Below are 19,844 nucleotides of genomic sequence, written 5' to 3'. Positions count from 1 at the left end.
TGACAGGATGCTACATGTCTAATTATGATATCATGTAAAGTTACCATTCTTGAAATATCATCTTTTCAAGCTAGGACATCAGTCTCACACACACACACCCACCCAAGCACACAAGAGTTGACCCCAGGGTTATTTGCCCTCTACGGCAAAAGAGTAAAACAAATCTGTCTTAGTTCACATTAACGAACATTCCACCTAAACTTACAGCAAACTTGGTAAAAGATGATAAAAGAAAATGTCTTTTCTGTAATGTTTCCAACCAAATTGCAAAGGAGATTGAAAAACAGGTTTCAATATTAAACGTTATTCCATAGCATTATCTTTAAAATGTATCATCATATAAAATGATTATAACATCTTCCTTTAATGACACATTCTTTCACATAATCTCATCTATATTCATTGAATGTTAATCTTGAACAAGGGTATACATACTGCAGTGTTGTCAAAGAACACAAGAAGAGCAAACACTTGAATGGCTGATGAGGCCTGGTCAATAATATCTCTGGAAAATAGAAGGAAACTTAAACTTTATGACAGAATAAGTAGGATAGTTCACTTTTGCATCATATACACTATGACAGAACTGCTTATCAGATTAAAAACAAAAGCACAGAAAGTTTTTGTAACTTCAGTATCTCTTGGCTGCATGATGAAATCTGACTGCCAAAAACTGCACAGGTCCCACCTAAAGGCTTACTGGAAAGTGTAGGCTGCACTTATAATGATACATTCTACCTTTTTGTGACAACTCCAAGCCAACTGGCTTTATTATTCCTTGCTATGTTTCATATGGGAATATTTAATGTAAGACACATTCGTGCAAGCATCCTGACCCATCCTTACAACCAAATTTGACAACACTTATACTTTCAAACATCAATTCCACAGACTTATTCTATTATAATAAGGTACAATATAGTCATAATCAGGAATTCATTTTTATCCACTAATGTTTCAGCTTTATTGTTCAGAATGAAGACATTTGAACACTGTGTAAATGTGGACTAATGGAAAGTTTGATACATAAAGTACTAACATTGATTGAAGTGTACTGTCTACATCAATAAAGCTTACAAATCTAAAAACAATTCATAGTGTACATGTCAACCAGCAATGTAAATATGCATTGAGGTTTTAATGATTTTCAAATGCAATTAGTTGCAACTTAAGGAATCAAATACCTTCATGTTCCCTTCTAAACCTTCAAAGGCATCCACAGGTTGTTCTTTGCTTGACTGATATCAAATGACCATTGAGTGGCAGCAAATCTCTGCATGAATTGCAGGTTTTAATCATCCTCCTCCTCCTTTTGGTTCAGAATAACTTCATTTGACCTTTGACACCCATGATCCTATTCTCATGCACTTTTTTGTACCATAATTGCAATTGATGATTGGCAACAATTTTAGGTAAATTAAACCTGTACATACAAAATCTGTTTCAACAAGTTTTCACATTTTCACCTCTGGGTGACCACAAAAATAACCTTTGACCTACACCAAAAACAACACACTTCTTCTCAATGTGGAGCATCAGCATATCCATGAGGTTGGTTCAAGCTTTCATTCTGGATGTACCATGTTTACCAATATATGCAATAAATATTTTATCTCTGGTGCCAACAAATGACCTTTCACTTCCACAAGAAGCAAAAGGCTTCTTTCAATGTTTATAACATATACACACACTTACCTTCATGATTTTATATCTGATGATAATCAACGAGATCAATCAAACTTTGCTCAATCCCATTCCTGATTAATGTTTTGATGATTTTTATCACATTAATTTTCATCTATGATCTCACAGACACACATCTATTTTCTTTCACACCTGGTTCAGTCAAGTTTACTATAGAAAATCATGTTACTATTTAATATTAACTAAATCAGTGAGGACCACTTTCTGTATTTACAATGCGTGCATAAAACCACTAAAATATCAAAGTTAAAAATACTTACTGGTCATCAGTGAAAATGTACCCCAACTTGTTCTTGAGGGTGGAGAAAACAATAGCTTCCACAACAGCAAAAATCCCTAGCATTAAAAGAGAATATAAATATCACTACTAGTCAAATTAATTGCATAACAGAAATTTGTACTTTCCTAAGACAAAATTAGAAATTCTTGTGTCAAACCAATTGAGGAAACATCACTGATTTTCCATGGATGTGAAGTCTGTCTGAGGGATAAACCAGCGCAAGTCAATCTACACACTAAATGGTTCAAATATAACCCTGCAATTAAGTGTCCGGAAGACACTTATACCTTGTTTTAACTACTTCTAATCTCGCTCATGTATGAGTACCTGTCTGTTCCTCTCTATGGATACATTATCCAAGTATCAAGCTATGGCCAACCAGCATTACAATAAGAGACTGACTTGGGTCAGCTTGCTACTTTGATAAGCCAATGATGGCTCCTTTGCAAGTTCCTGCTTGCAGGAGGATCTAAAATACATACATACAAATACATACATTTATAATGCAATTGATGGGTTACCATTCATAAACCAAACTCATTTTAAGCAAATAGGAATAATCAAGATATCATACCTATTTAATAAACACAAAAATCTAGCAACAAAGCAGTGCACCTTGCATTCAACATTTTCCATCCAGACTGAATATCACATTAAAACAGTATCCTAGCACTAAACCCTTTTATTATTCATCCTTTGGATTATTGCATAAAGTCTAAGTAGTAAAAGATTTCGTGTTTTTACACAACATTACTTACAACATACAAGCAAAGCAGAAAATGAGACAAGAATAGCTTTGTTTGGTTGATTAGCACCTAAACTGTTACCAACCCGGATGCTAGCGGAAATGCTGACACCAAGTGGAATCTGAAAGTGAATGAATAGGGAAAATACACTTAGTAATCACTATTTCAAATAGCTCAAATATTCAGGATAGTTCTGTGTTCATTGTACCCATCCATATGAGGATGTTTATGTAATGACAAATGTACAAGGAAGAACATGGATTGTGATTCTATATCAGCATCAATCCAAGTATATCATCACTATATCACTTGTCACAAAGTTTGTAGTACATTAACCTTGAATTTTACTAAAATTGTGTCCTTTTGCAATTAATGTTAAATGTTCTAAACAGCCTACTACTATTGCTGATGCTCATGTTAAATCACAGTTAACAATGGATAACATTCAAATCTACAAATAATGGCAAGTTTCCTGACTTTGAGAAGCTTGCATCAAATCAAGGCAATCAATGGAATCATACTTCTATTTTATTTTCACATCATATTTCTTGTCATACAGGACTGCAAAAACTAGATTCTCTTCTCGCTTATTTTGAAACCTATATTGCACTATACCTTGCCTTGTACCCAAAATGCTGTTCCTTTAAATGTTGTTTCACACAATATCAAGACCATTAAACTTATTAAGAAAGAATTCATAAAAGGATAATATAGTCAAAAATCAAGACATTCCCAAGAGGCATATTAACCAGTAGGATAAAAGTCTTTATGCAACATTCAATTCTGCCTGCCACACACCAAACACACAGGCAGACATAAGCACTCACACCTCAAAGGGGGACAGAAAGAAAACAATGTTGTGATTCCTAACCATTTTTATGTGATAACATTTAATGCAGCACTGCACATAAGTGTTTGAAGTTGGACTTCAATTTTTTTTCGGGAAAATTGCCAAAATACAGTAGGAGAACATCTTTTTTGATATGTTATTAATCAGGATCTGTATTTCTGTGGTTTGCATGTTTAAGAGCATGAATGAGAGTACATATGTGGTGCAAGCATTGGGTCAATTGAGGCAATTTTAGGCCCCTTTAGGTCTCCCAGGAGCAGTGTACAAAAATTGTTTACTACTGAGTGAAGAGGTTTGTTTACAAGTGACAAAAAGTTCAGGCTCTGATAGCGAAAAAAATCTGCATGGTCATGATACAGAAAATTGATGGTGCCATGAAAGGCCAACTTGTCAGCTATCTAGTGTTGGGTAGCGTTTAGCTAGTGAGAACTTCTATCTAGACTTAGAGACCACAATACTTTTGTGATTTAGTGTGTAGGTCAATGGGGCTTTTAATGAGTGTATGCTACCTTAGAGGCATTGAAGACTCGCCCCAAACGGCGTGCCGCACTCTGAAAAAGTTAACTTTCCATTGCTTGCAAATGACGTTTTCTTCTTGTCGCTACACAATGCAGACAGTAATGAAACGTGATACCTTGTTATCTTTTATCTAGATCTGAGATGTCCATCACTGCTATGTACACTGTGTGGTATTGACTGTAGCTGTATGTATTGAATCTACACTAGTGTCTAATTACCAACTGCAGCAAGCTGTGTGTGTATTTTCTTGGATCGATGGTGGTGTCTAACACTCCTGTTACACCTCATTCGAAACTAGGTCAGATTAACGGCATGAAACGTTTCTTTGTTGGCGAGTCTTCACACCCTTTAAGGTTTATCCAAGTTATCATGTTTTCTATGGGTATAAAGACTTTGATTTCTGTTGACCTGAAATTGCCCTTGAAAGCTACCACTTTAGCGGTAGCCTTTATGCTATCGCAAATGTGGAACCACATAACTCATAAAGTTCATAGAAGCTTATCATGTCACTAACTTGAGTTGCTAAAACCTTATATTTAGTATTTATACTTTTTCATGCTGACACAAGTGTATGGATATGATGACTTACCATGTATGCAGCAGAGATTAAATGTAACAGTACAGACTGGACACCAATGGCAGTTTCCCCTATAAGACCTGCATAGATAAAAACAAGAGGATTTGATGATTTAAAACTCTCTGATAACTTTTGATGGCTTTACATTGATCACCAAATGTCATCTTTCGTTGTTACTTATAACCATGTGCTGGCACTTTATTATCTCATCGCTACCATAGGCAGAATGAGATACTGTAGTTCCTTCGCCAGTTGGGCCACATACAGCTATGTCAATTGCCATTGCAGCAGTTGTGATGGTAATGGTTGAATTCCAGAGTAGCTTCTCTCGAAGTCACCCATGGTGGGGTCAAAATGTGTGTGTGTCCTAAACGGCGTGCTATAGTTCCAAGGGGAAACATTGAATTGACATGGAACCTACACAGGTATCAGGAAAATGTCACATACTATCAAAATGTGGTTGCCATGGGAACTGAGAACAAAGGGCATGTGGTTAAAGATCAAATGTATATTCTTGGCACATTTATGTCAAAAACTCCTCCTTAACGGTAGCCTGATTCTCTTCAAACTTGGTGGGAAGGTACCCTATGGTGAACCCTTGTTTCTTGTGTTTTGGTTCCATGGGAACCAAGATCAAAGGACACATGGTTTAAAGTCTATTAAAGAACTGTTCATTTGAAATCAGTTTTTGCTAGCAATGAGATATGCAACTTTGTTGCAAGTGTAACTATTAAAACTGTTTAAACTATCAAAAGTTTATCAAGATATTTGCACCAATCTTTAAAAGCATAAACTATGATTCCAGCTAAAACCTTTTGAAGACATTTATACACAGACTTGAATATTTGCAGCTCCTTGGTGCAGATGTAAAGTGTAAGATGCTAATAATAAAGTATGACTTATGCAAGCGTCACTCTGTTCCGAAATTGAAACCAGATGGCCATATGAATATGGAATTTTAAATTTCGCACGAAGATGGCCCCAAACTAGGTCAACAGCCAATCAACAGTCGAAGCAAGTACGATGCCTACAGATGGTCACACGATGGCACCTGAACCACACAAGAAGGCAACACAAAGATGTGCATTTCGATTATGTAGTTCACCACAAGAAGGCCACACGATTATGGTAGGCCGTACGGGAAATAATTATTGATATGTCCATAGGAATTAAAATTTTAACCGGTATTAATTCTTTTAATACTGGCATTAATTCTCAGCCAATCATCATGCAGCTTCATATGCCTATATTAATTCTATTTTATAATTAATACGGGCATTATAAAATAGAATTAATATGGGCATTAAATATAATTAAGGACACTTGAGGTTCTCAAATTCGGCTGTCTTCACCGACACTGGTCCCATCTCGATGTCATCGTACTATAATACGATGGTTTCACGACGGCATTGTGAGAGCTCACATAGTCGTGTTGCCTTCATAAGACAATCGAGCAGCTTCTTGTTTCCCTCGTATTGTCTTCGTGAGGCGAAAATGCCCGATGGCACCGATGATCACACAAAGAAAAAACGAAGATTACACAATTTGATAAGATGCCCTCACCATGGCCTTACGAAGGGCAAAATGGACACACGAATTCAACACGAAAATGAACCTTCGCAAGGTCTTCCGGCATGTTTTTGGCATGCCAAAGATTTTGCAACCGCTCACGAAGTTGCTACCAGAGTCTGAAAAACTACAGCGGCAGTCATACGATGGCTTAAGATGCTGTCACGAATGGCCTGATGTTTTTACGATCAGAGCCGAATTTGAACATTTTCTTTATCGTGTGTCCATCTGGTGTCAAGTTCAGGACAGTGTGACGCTGGCATAATGAATAGACTGTAGAACATCCAATTGTGTGGGAAGCACCAACCAGTCCAAGCTTATAAAGGAATTGTCTGGTGGAAGATTTGGATACGTCTTCCTCATAGTTCCAATTTTTCTCTTTCTAACCATGTGAAAACGGACCCCATTTGACAATTTCTTCTTGTAGAAATGTGGTTCTCAAATTCACCAGTTTCTCACCAAAGCACTGTTTGTTCGACCTCATCAATTTGGTGAATGACGTAGCACAGGCAAATAGGCAAAACAACAACTTGAAGTTAGCACTCCCATTACCGCAGCAACTACACTTTCGGGTGTACAAGCACAGGTGATTTCCTTTTACTGTATATATTACGTACACATACAACCGATGGATCAACTTTACAGTAAAAGGAAGCTTGAAAAGTATTTGGATCATCGAAAGATGAAACTTGCCGGAATCGATGTCAGAGCAGAATGTAGTACCGAGAAGCTTAGGCTTCACAGAACTGTCCGATTGTAAACGTTAGAGAAGCCTACGTGCCAACATTCTTCGCATTAGAGCTGGACAGTGTGATGTATGAACAGTGAAGAGTCTGCTGTTCAAACTTACATGTTTGGAAAATTATTATTATATATATATATATATATATATATATATATATATAGAGTTGGTTGGTTGGCGTCTATCTTGGCGCAGAGTGCTCTATGTCCAGTGGACAGAGCGGAATATATGTTGATACTAGTTGAGACTAGTGGAACACTAGTAGTTGTAACTCGGAGTTTCGTGCGTTATAGCGATCGTCAGACAACTGGTAGCTTCAAGTTATGCTCTATGAATATATAGGATCCTCGTCGGGATTACCGGGGATTATACGGTTGTTGGTGTATTGTTCTGCCAGTGTATTCTCTTTTGCGTCCGTTCTGTTGGTGGGTTTGTAAGACTTTCTTCGGTGTTCGGCTGTTGGTGTATTCTCTTTTGCGTCCGTTCTGTTGTTGGGGCTTTTTGCCTTCCTTCGGTGCTCGCTCCTTAGTTGTGTGTGGTTCCCTTGACGGTGTTTGGTGGTTGGACTGGAGTTGTTTATGTAGAACTTGTTTTCGTGGCGACACTTCGATATGAGCTCTGGGCGTTTGTTCAGGAGGGTCCGTTTGTCTGCGTTGATAATGATGAGTTTTTCAGTGAGACAGAGGTTGCACCGCTTCGACTCGTTACTGTAGGCTTTGGCTCTGCTGGCGATCGACCAATTGATAGTGAATGGCTGGTTGTTCTGTTTCAGCTGCCAGATGTGCTTCGAGAGTTCCGTTGCGTTTTGGTGTTTTTCGTGGTTGAGCGACATCTTGTGGTTACTGTATCTGAGCTTGAAAGGGGGTTCCGTTAGGCCTATGTATGTCTTGCAGTTGTCGGTGGTTTTCACTTCGGCCTTGTATATGATGTTAGATGCCTGGCAGTTTCCATTTAGTGGGCATGTGTCCTTTTTTCGGCAGTTGTAGGCTTCCTTTTCTTTCGATGTGAGGGTGGCAGATATACGTTTGTTGTGTCCTTTGATGATGCTGGCGATGTTGGGCATGCAACTGTAACTGACTTTCACAGTGTTTCTGTTGAATATCTTGTGCAGTTTCGATGTCTTCGGGAAGTGTTTGTTGATGAGTTTCAGGAATGTGCCTCCTATGTTCGTGGCTACGTTGCTGCTAAAAGGTGGGTTGAACCAGATGATGTTGCGACTTCTGTTTCAGTTGTTCTTGGTTGGTTGGTGGGCGATGTATGAGAGACCCTCGGTGTAATTACTTGACTTGGGTGCTTCCTCGTAGGCTGGTGCGGCTTTCTTAAAGATCTCCTCGTCGTGGGAGATGGCGGAGATACGTCTGCTGATTGAGGCTGGTAGGGACCTGATGATGTTGGGTGGGTGGTTGGATTTCCTGTGGGTGTACACTGGGTAGTCGTTGGGCTTCCTGTAAGGGTAGTGTTTTCCGGTGTTGAGGTTGAATGTTACGTCGAGGAAGTTGGTGATCTTCAGGTTGCAGTCGATGGTGATGTTGAGCCCCAGTTCTTTGAATAAGCTGATCAGGTGTTTTCTTATCCGGTCTGCTTTACTTCCGTTGGTGTTTTTGAAGGCTGCTAGACCGTCGTCCCTGTATAGCCCGATGTATTCCTTCCCATATTCTCTTGCTAGTGTGTTTAGGATGAAGAGTCCTACGAGCTTGCATACCTAGGCCCCACCGTAGCTGCCCATGGTGACATCAAAGAGGTCGTTGTGTCCTTTCTTCATCCAAGGTGTGCCGTTGTCAAATAGGAGTGACTTCCTGGAGTGCATTATGATCTGTACGTCTTGGTTGGAGATGTGGGTGTGTTCCTTAGCCATAGTTAAGGCTTTTTCCAGTAGGCTTCTTTTTATGGAGGGGTAGAATTCAACGATGTCGAAGCTGATGAAGGTGTATTTCTCTTTGTCTTGTATGTTCTTGAACCATTCGATGACGGATGACGTGTTCCTCCATTGGTTAACTTTCGTGGCGATTCTTATGGCGTTGTTTATTCTGTCTAGGATGGCCTTGCTTATGAGACCTGTTTCGCTCTTTGCCGGGTTGATGAGCCTGCATGGTAGGTTGTTCTCAAAGTTGTCCTTGTGGTCTTTCAGGGTGATGAAGGCTTGCTTGGTGGCCATTGATTCCATGCGGTTGTCGATCCCTAGTTTCTCGGCGATGGTTCTGGCTTCGGCGGTGATTCTGTTGACAGGTGCACTGGAGGTCGTCTGGTAATTCTTTGTGATGTGTTGCCTGAGGAGTTTATCGTGTAGTTGGGTGTCTATCTCGTACAGGTTTCTGGTTTTCTCGGCAGGGATGAGCAGTTTGGTAGATTTCTTGATCCTGCAGACGTCTTTTCTGAGTTTGTCTTGGAATTGGTTGATGACTTTTTTGAACTTCACGTTCTCGATCATACGGAGCAAGTCGTCCTCGAACAGCTTCAGTTCTTCGATCTGCGGTGGGCACTTCTTGCTTTTGAACCTGAAATTCTCCGTATGTGCTGGGTGGTGCTCGTCATCCTCCTCGAGAGAATACACCGGCAGAACAACACACCAACAACCGTATAATCCCCGGTAATCCCGACGAGGATCCTATGTATTCATGGAGCATAACTTGAAGCTACCAGTTGTCTGACGATCGCTATAACGTGCGAAACTCCGAGTTACAACTACTAGTGTTCCACTAGTCTCAACTAGTATCAACATATATATATATATATATATATATACTTTATATATATATATATATATATTATATCATACAAATACTGAGCACCTTAAAACTCAAACTCTATTAACAAATATTATAATTGAGTATGACATCTGATGTACTGCCAATTAACTACTTGCGATAAAGTTCACCCAACTTACCAGCCAGAAATAATCCAATCTCAAAACTCCACCATTCAAAACTGACCATAAGCGAACCTGCAACACCGAGCTTGTAAAATTTTCCCCAGCCTTCAAGACACTTCCTAGACCAACCTTAATTTTAAATGTAAACAAAATGTTAGATATTAAATCATGAAGTTTCTGGCAATGAACATAAATGAGGCCAGAATGTTAAACTCAAGAGATAATCAGGCCATAATAAGCACTGTCATATGATCACTATCATATAAGTACCTGTTTGTGTGATATATCACTTACATCTTCTTATCTTTACAACTACCAATAGGAAACTTATCTTAGAAGTATGATGTTATAGCTGGTTTGCAACAGTCACACTATTCAGTCTGAATATATATAATGAGGCATTTTTTTCATATTGCTATGTCCTTACTACTATCACCATAGTAACAAGGTCACAAATTGTTAAATACAGAAGGACAGCAAGACTTTGGCTCACCATAAATGTGAAAGAAGGAATGTTCTGGACCTTGTAAAATTAATGATAGAATTTAATGCAACTACCAAAAGAGAAGTAGAGATGAAGAAGGGCAGTAGATGAGTGGCAAGTATGCCTTACCTGACCATGTGGTTTTGTATATTCCTTTGAAATAGATATAGGCAATCAGAAGAAAGACCAGTGAATACATTGTAGTGACCAATGCCAATGGAGAACCTCTGTGGCAAGAACAAATTATAATGATTGATTATAAACCATCATTGTCTTTTGAAAGAGTATCAGGGTGGGGAGGGGGGGTGTTCCTAAAAGAAACCTTAAGGCATACCTCAACGAACACATTTGTCTGAATGTGAATAATACTCAATGATTGGAATGATGTAATGTACTGTAGGCTGAAAAAGTGTTAATACTGCAGACTTGACAAATCTTGGCACACTAGTTATTTAATAAATTTAATTATAATTAAATAAAGCCAGTGGCTTTCAAAATCTTCTGTGGTGCCAATGTGTTCATACAATATGAATAGTGTAATGAATTAGACACAATGCATTAATTCTATACTTACCTCAGGCCCATTTCTAAGACAATCATGAACAGGTAGTGCATGCCAACATTGATGATGTTAACGATGATTAGGATGGCGACAATTGGTAACAATATAGACTGACACTGGAGGTATTTCACCAGGACCATACCAAGTATGTCTGCCTACAATAAAAACATAACATACAATCAGGTTGATTACACATTTTGAAGGAAAAAACACTGATTTTGGTTTTAAAAGATACTGTCTCCCATGATTTTGCCAAACCCTAGCTGTTTAAAGATTTGGGAGAATCTCTTAACTAACAATTATAATGTTTTAATAATATTAGAGTGCAGAATAGCTGGACAGCTCTGTAGACATGTACAGTAGGGATCAGAGCTATTGATATGGTGACATCCAATGATAAAGTTTCCTACACTACTGGGTATTTCCATTTATTTCAAAATGTGACAGTTGGTACAATCATGTGCTTCAGCTATTACCCTTCTGTGCATTTGTGACCTTTTTGCAGCTTTAAGCATACACAACTATAAACTGAACTTACAAAACTAACATTTAATTGGAGAAATGCATCTCCAGTATTGTTAAAAAATGATGGTTGAATTATCAAAACTGGATAACACTTGATCTAACAGACAGGGATCTTGATCTAGGTTAAAGCAACTTTAGTTCAAATGCTCCAAAGTAAATTATTAATGTCAGTTAATTGTTGCTATGCTCTCAGTAAACCCCTTATACTGTGTCAAACACTAATGCAAAGGAAGTAGGGATTTAAACATGTGCATTTTCTTACACTGGGCACAATGTCACAATGGCATTTGATTAAGTACTAGTGACAACCAGATGGGAGGTGCAGGAAGCAAAACCTAGACACATGAGCATTTTGTCAAGACTGAATATAGCTAAGATGAAGCAGAGTTAGCTTCTATGAGTTCTACTGCAGAGAGAACAGAAACTATGATAATACAAACAAACAAAATTTATTCCTGCAGCAACAAACATCTTGTCAGAAGATGCTGTAGGCTTTTAAGCAAAATGTAGATGGCTTGAACAAACATTGTGGATGCCACATAGATACATATAAGGCATTGTGTATGCTACTATAGATACATATAAGGCATTGTGTATGCTACTATAGATACATACTGTATAAGGCATTGTGTATGCTACTATAGATACATATAAGGCATTGTGTATGCTACTATAGATACATATAAGGCATATACGGATGAATTTATTCTGTACTTGTGTATGTTACTTTTAAACATCATTGACTTTAACAAGTCAATAACTTTAGGTAAAGTTAAATACATCTGCATATGTGCATTTAACACCAACACAATACTTACAGGAATACCAGGAATATACAGAGTTAGAAAAACACCAACAAGTGCTGAGATCTTGGGGTCCTGGCCCAGGAAGACTAGAATGGTCTCAGCATTAAGACATATCACTAATGTCAATATCATTACTGCAAGCACACACAATATTGACTTTTGTAGTTCAATTCCAACTTGCTTCTTGTTTTCACTTCCATAGGTCTGAAATAGGTAGAGGGTCAATCAAATATTTTCACAAAGGTTCACTTTCAGTAATGAATAATTTCATACTTGAGTGTCCCCTCAAACGAGGGAAGCAAAGAGTTTACAGACCACAGAAGGTTGGCGGAGACTTGCTGTAAAGGGTCCATTACTAACTACCTTGTCGGCTAGATGTGAGCCGTATAACTTATTTGTTATTTACTAGAAATGTATTTCACTAATATATAGCCTTAATGATTAATGTTGCATAACTTGCATGTACTTATTGGAGAGTTTCTCATATTACAGTTGATATTTTAGCCTGGTTGTTATAAATGAGTTATTATGAATGTATAAGTTAGGCCCTCAACACCAAACACTGCTTCCAATTTCAATTCAGATTAGATTAAAACCCTTGGAGAAGCAATTTAAAGAATTTCATGTTTTAGGCCGTCTTCCATATGCCAATAAAATGCTTAGTATTTGCTCACTTCTTGGTGTGAAAATGAGTACAGTTTGATATGAGGTTTGGTTTTCTGTTTGTTGGCAGTGACAAAATGTGCACATGGCTGTGCCAACAACCAAAATGGTGGCTACAGTAGATGCCCATAAATGGCTATGATGAAATTTGGAAGTTTTTATTGAAGCCAGGGTGGGAGAGTAGAGTAATATAAAACAATCTCTATAAAGGGTCTTCTCAAGAACAATTAGGCCACCAAATTAGAAATTTGTGGGAACAATTAACAGAAAATTAAAATAGAGGGCGAGCCTATTAAAATGCCCGAGGCAGGTAAACAGTTCAGCAGCGGTAGTTAAGGGCGCCGGCATTTTCAAATGAATTTAAAGAGCTGTTAAAGAAACATTAGAGATTGTACGAAATAATTTATGGCTGAAAGTTACATACACACTTGAAATAATGAAATATATATATATATTCAATGCTGTTATGATGACTTCAGCAAGTTATGCTGTTGACATGGTATCCAAAAGTTAGTTGTTTTTGAGGATTGACCAGAAGGAATGTTAGCTGTGATATCTCTATATCTGCTTGAGCTACTGTATGACCTCAAAACTTTATGGGAATGTGTTATTCTTGATTGAGACCAGTTTCATTACAACTTTTCCTTGGTTTCTGAGGCATAAATAGATGATACACTGTATGATTTATAGAGCATATTGTAACGTTCACTCAGTCTTAGATTGCAGGGGCACCTTAATATTCCCTCCTGAGGACTGGTGGTGGTATGGAAACAAATGCTGCTTCGATGGCAGTGTGTTAATAACGACGAGCCTTGCACATAGATAAACGAGTAAAGAACGAGCGCTGAGATTTCACAATCTATTACTATAATCAGCTACTGTACAGACAATACATCAGCACAAAGCCCTCAGTAATATATTGAAATACCATGTACTTATATGAAAATGGTCACAAACGAGGTCGCAATACTGAAGTAGAGTCCTATATCCATACATACAATAGTGTATAAAAGACGAATACAAAACATTGTTTTTGGTGGAGGTGTGTATTGCCACGCACAGTAGTCGGACCTGGTTTTATCATGCCATAGTGTAATTGTACATCAAAATAGTGGTTTGGGCCATTTATATTGTAACAGCTATTTCTGGTGAACAAGCAGATGTCTAGTGCAATGAAGTCATCAAAACCTCAATACACTTTGCATTCTAGTTCTTTAGGGAATGGTATGTACAGGTAAAATAAACTTAAGCTTTACCTCAGAGCTTAGTTATTTTATGAAATTGTAGGGCCCTTATGTTGTGCAATGCAGATTCTTTTCAGTTGGCAGTGCAAGATGGAAGAGCTGCAGACTGTGTGATATTTATGGAATGAAGAACAAACCTTTTTAGTAAACACTGTATTGCGATTGGTCTGGATGAGTTTTCCACTGCATGACTGTGGCAATGGTGTACCATAACGCCAACAGAGAAACTGATGCTAATCAAAATGACTACTGTGTAATCAAGGTTATGGAATCTGTGCGAATCTTACAAAAATGTGTGAACAAACGTGACATCATCTATTAAAGTTATTTCTTCAAATCGATACAAAACTACCATTCTAGCATAGTAATGAACATAAATAGAATCAGCTCAGGGAGATTCTGAGGTTCACCTCAATTGTGGGTACCCCTTCTGTTGGAAGTGTGTAAATATAATGTTTTCCTTAGACTCCCACCACTTGCAATGACAAGAAGAAATGTGTGAAACAAATGAGACCATATGAAGCAAATCGAGGTACTTCTTCAAATTGATGAGAAACCATGTTCCTATAGCATTGTAATGGACACAAATAGCACCAATGCAAGGAGATTCTAACCGAGGCTCGATTGTCACTTCTGGGTATTTCACACACAGCATCCGTATCGCAAAATTCCTTTTGCCTTTGGCAAGGATTCAAAAGATCATATGTATGTGAAATGATGTCCACTGTATCCTAAAAGGTTTTTGTGGTTATACAATTCATACTACACAGTCAATCTCTTTACAATGCACTCTTTACTGAGCACTACAGAAAACTTCTAAATGTGTAACTCAGTGTAAAATGTTAGGAATATAGAGTATTTGAGGGCAAGTACAAACCTGTGCAAAAAATGTCTCACAAGCTGATGTAAAACCAATACCAATAGCTCTGACTGTGGCTCCAAGAACCTGAAATGTATAGAGTGGTCAAGTGTAGAAATCAAAAGAGTATAAACTGACAACCTGCAATGAAATATGTTACTTCATGCATGACATGCACACATTGTTTACTTTGTTCCTATTATGAATGACCTCTGCTGACCTAAAATTACCTTCAACAATTGGCTACTTTTACTCAATGTGTTTCACTGTAGAATGCAAGTTTCCCTTCTTCTGATTCACTAAGATTTCAATATTTCTTGCTGCTAAATTCAAATAAGCTATAACTGACAGTTCTTGTAGACAATATGGTTCATGCACAAGATCTCTATTCAAATGTCCCTCATGGTTACATATTTACAAAGTTGCAGTTTTATCTCTGCTTCCAGAAATGACCTCAAATCGCATTTGACCTCTCTCAGTATGGGACCATCCACATCACAAGTACATATAGAAGTATATTATACATATATACAGTACAACACACACACAGTCACATCTTGACTGCAACAGTTGCAATATCATTCTAAATCAAAACATTCTTCTCCAAATTGCCTACTAGAGATTTACTTACTGCGACAGATAAGGATGCAGCTGCTAGCTGGGTTGTCCCCAATCGGCCATTGAATATAATTGGGGCAAAGTTTACTCCATAGTTCAGTAACAGGTATGCTGACTGAAATAAATTAACACAAGTTTGTCATCAATATAAAGGAAGAACAGCCTGAATCTACAGCAAAGTTCTCTAATTAGTAAACTGATGTGCCATTGAGAACCATTACGATGGTCAACTGTCACAATGAAAAGTCATATACTATAGTTGAATCAGTTGAAATTAAACATATTCCGGTGGCAGGCACTTATCTTATGTACAAAAAAATATTCCACACTGTAAGTTAAAGCCCTCACCTCAATATACAGTAATGTCTCTATTAATTCTAGATGTGGATGATTATAAAATACAACCTAGTTTATCATGACTGGCTAAATCCTTCCTTTGTCCAGGAAACGTGGCCATTGGTTTCATCATGTCACATGTTCTTCCAAAGCTAAACTGTGAAAATCTTCTAGATTTATCCTTGAGATTACTGGTTGGATTCTAAGGCACAACAACCAGCATTCGGAAGACAATGCCAGTTATGCCTTATTAGGTCTATAATGAAGACTTTCATACCAAGCAGTAAATTGTATCCAATCTGTCTCAAGGTGGTGATAGGTACCAACATACTGTAATACACACTAGGGATGCACCGGATCCAAAATTTTGGATCCGGCCGGAACCGGATTTTGCCGGATAGTACATGAAATCCTGCCGGATAAAATCCGGCCGGAACCAGATTTTTTCATTACACAAAAGAAAATCATTAAATAGAAGTAGAAGTATGAAACAAGGAGCAAATCTTAGGTGAGGTATACGCATATTATAAAGAAGGTGAAATTAAGACCCAATTTATGACATTAAATATGACTTTAAGTGGAAAATTAAATTAATCATGTTAAACCTAATATTTCCTTACTTTGAATGTTTTTATTACTTATTGGAAAGTTTACATTGATTTAAATTAATACCAACACCATTTTAAGGAATAATTCAGGCCAGATTTTGAAAAAGATCCGGCCAGATTTTGAAAAATATCCGGCCGGAACCGGAACTGGATAATTGCTCACTATCCGGCCGGATAGTCCGGCCTGACCGGATATCCGGTGCATCCCTAATACACACAAGAAATCACAACAGCATGACACCTTTTTACCCCTTCAGTACATAAGATTTACTTCATTATATTAAACTGATGACAAAGTTGGCTATAACAGTAATTTTTCAAGTCTTTGAACCTGTACTTCAGTGTCTCAATCAAAAGTGATAAGAACTATCACATAATTATCACTCACTGTAGGCCATGCAAGGGATATGATCTTCTTCACTTCTTGAAATACTTCTTGCTTGGTAAACTTCAAAGTACAGTGCTTGCAGCAAAGCCTCCCTTCACCAATAGGTGCTGCTTCACCCTTTTCATTCATCTCATAGGTTTAACTGCCAAGGTCAGAGTTACCTTCCTAATCTGCCTGTGAATATCTGGCTGTCAGCAACAGATCAAACTACTGGCACCCAAACAGATACTGTTCACTGCTGCTCCCTAACTGTCACTAGAAATCCACTTCTGTTATTGCACCTAGTCAATCTTCCCATGAAATGTCCATTTAATAAATCTACAGCAATCTTTTTGAATTAGTCCAAACAGGGCTGACGGAAGAGTAATGGATGAGATGAGAGTAATATTTCATGCTGCATAATTACATAATACATTTGGAAAGGATCCCTTAACTCTCACTAAATTTACTAGGCTACAGGAGGGTGGTACTACTGATATATACTGCCAATGCATTGCTTTTCACAGCTGGAAGAGTTTATTCCAGTTTGTATCATTCAAGTTTGCATTTCATGATGAACAGCACAAAACAGTAGAAGGGTTTACTGTACTGCATGTACCTGCCAACTCTCACATCTTTACAGTGAGACTCATGGTTTCATCTCTTGTTAACCAGTGATCTCCAATTCAATGGAATGCGAAAAGGGAAAAATTTGTTAAAAACGTCCTGATTTGAAGCATCACACCATGTCAAATTCGTTAACAATATCCTGATTTGTAGCAACAACCATGTAAAATTTGTTAAAAACGTTGTGTTTTGTAGCAATGACCATGAAAAACTTGTCAACAACGTCCTGATTTGAAGCAAAAGGGATGTAAAAATTGTTAATTACATGATTTCTAGCATGACCTACAATGGTGTATATGATCTATGCATGCTTATATAAAAAAGTTTAGTGCTTTGGCTTGCCGACCTGGGAATGGTGAGAGTAACTGCTGTAGTTGCATAGTTGGAATTCTAATTAGTAAAAGTTCTGTAAAGCTTTAGCTTTCTTTCTGAGATGCCCGTTACTGTTGCTATCTCGGAATTGGTCAGCCCTCTGTCTAAGTGATTTCGAATCCTCTTGGTCCGTCTTTTTGTCGGGTTACTGTGCTAAATTATCAACTTCAATCATACCAAATGTCAGTGCAAAACACTGTAGTGTAACTGCATCAGTACTCTGTGATAAACGTAAAGCAAAATTTGCCGCTAATAGAAATTTCAAAATTTAGGTCAAGTCTCTAACATTATTAAAAGAAGCCAATAGAAAATAGTTTGCACCACTGATTATATTCACGGCACTGCTACAAATGATGTTGATTAAATTAACGATTTTACATCCCAATTGCTACAAATCAGGAAGTTGTTGACGATTTAAAATGTGTGGCACATTACCATTGCATCTATCTATAGTAGATTCCTTTTGCCTTCAAGCAAGGAATAAAGAACAACAGGATTCATTTACAGTAATCAAGTTCACAATTAAGACATTCAGACTTTGACCTTTCTAAACCTTGACATTTGACCGCTACCAACTATCAAAAAGGATCTTGTGTGCATCAAGAAGGATCTACAGACCACATATGATGTTCAGCCAAGCTATACTTCTTCAGTTATCATGTTTACAAGGTTTTCAAACTTCTACCCTTGGAAGGTGACCTCAAATTATGACCTTTGATCACCAGCAATTTTACTAGAGTTCTTATATTCACCAAGAGGGTTCTACATGCCACACATGTCATGTGGCATCACCATTGCATCGATCTATATAGTAGATCGAAGATTCCATTCTTGAAAAAATGTGTCAAAAAACAATTTTCAGAACTTGACCTGCAACCTCCACCATAAACAATATGCATATTGCATTCAATATGTGGCATACACATACAACTTTTGAGATATTATATTTATAAGATTTTCACATTTTGATCTCTGTTGTCCTTTGACCGGCCTTCACCAAACCAATGGGAATTACTTCTGTAGCTGGAAATTCAACATGATTGCTGTTAACTTTGCTTCAAGTTTATATCATCATGTTAGAAACAGAATGAGTTTTAGACTACAATTCTGGCAATAGTTAACCAGTATGAACAGAATGGCTTGAGTATGCTTAAAGGGTGTGAAGACTTGCGCACAAAGAAACTTCTCATGCCGTTAATCTGACCTAGTTTTGAATGAAGTGTAACAGAAGTGTTAGACACCACCATCGATCCCAGAAAATACACACACAGCTTGCTACCGTTGGTAATTAGACACTAGTGTACAGTCAATACAAACAGCTATGGCCAATACCCACAACACAGCACTGGACATAGATAAAAGATAACAAGGTATCATGTTTCATTACTGTCTGCATTTTGTAGCGACAAGAAGAAAACTTAACTTGCAAGCAACGGAAAGTTAACTTTTTCGGAGCACGGCATGCGGTTTGGGCCAGTCTTCAATGCCTTTAAAGCAACACAATGTTGACTTACAAGTGAGTGACAGGTTGATTGCTACAAGTAGCATAAAACATTCCTTCTTGAGTCACAAAACTTTAATGGAATATCGAAATATGTTTTTCTAGTATAGAAAAATATTTCAGTCCCGAGAATTAACAATTCCACTGTGGCACTCTATTGAAAGGAAATGCCAAGAGGAAGGCCAATTTGTAATTTCAATGTCATGTCTTCACTACATTCATGATCTCTAGGAGCAGTAATGTTTGGCTTTTAATGATCCAATTCCGTTTTACCGGTAGCATGGTGACTTCGAAGTTCGGACACTTAAGACTTAAAACACCCCAAAACTAAATCTTCTGGTATAAATCATTTGAAAATATACTTCCTATGGTGGGAGAATTTTGTTATAGTACGATACACGGCCAAACTTTCTTTC

General features: G+C 37.7%; 1 protein-coding gene across 3 annotated transcripts in view; it reads right to left on the bottom strand.

Annotated features, from left to right (window-relative positions):
* The window catches only part of LOC139963364 (multidrug and toxin extrusion protein 1-like), a 34,432-nt gene that overhangs the window by 12,566 nt on the left and 2,022 nt on the right, over positions 1-19,844 (bottom strand). For 2 of the 3 annotated variants that reach the window (XM_071964064.1, XM_071964048.1), the window contains exons 2-12: positions 16,950-17,301; positions 15,631-15,732; positions 15,018-15,086; positions 12,246-12,437; positions 10,915-11,057; positions 10,470-10,567; positions 9,872-9,985; positions 4,689-4,756; positions 2,743-2,851; positions 1,965-2,040; positions 436-505 (exon numbers count right to left, since the gene is read on the bottom strand). In XM_071964064.1, coding sequence (XP_071820165.1) covers positions 436-505; positions 1,965-2,040; positions 2,743-2,851; positions 4,689-4,756; positions 9,872-9,985; positions 10,470-10,567; positions 10,915-11,057; positions 12,246-12,437; positions 15,018-15,086; positions 15,631-15,732; positions 16,950-17,078 — 1,170 coding nt within the window. In that variant the 5' untranslated portion in view covers positions 17,079-17,301. The remainder of the gene's footprint in view (positions 1-435; positions 506-1,964; positions 2,041-2,742; positions 2,852-4,688; positions 4,757-9,871; positions 9,986-10,469; positions 10,568-10,914; positions 11,058-12,245; positions 12,438-15,017; positions 15,087-15,630; positions 15,733-16,949; positions 17,302-19,844) is intronic. The other variant, XM_071964057.1, reaches the window with a different exon arrangement.

The sequence above is a fragment of the Apostichopus japonicus genome, chromosome 3 (genome assembly GCF_037975245.1).
Source record: "Apostichopus japonicus isolate 1M-3 chromosome 3, ASM3797524v1, whole genome shotgun sequence".
Taxonomy (NCBI): domain Eukaryota; kingdom Metazoa; phylum Echinodermata; class Holothuroidea; order Aspidochirotida; family Stichopodidae; genus Apostichopus; species Apostichopus japonicus.
Note: the sequence above shows the minus strand (reverse complement) of the source record. Positions and strands in the feature narration are given on the sequence as shown.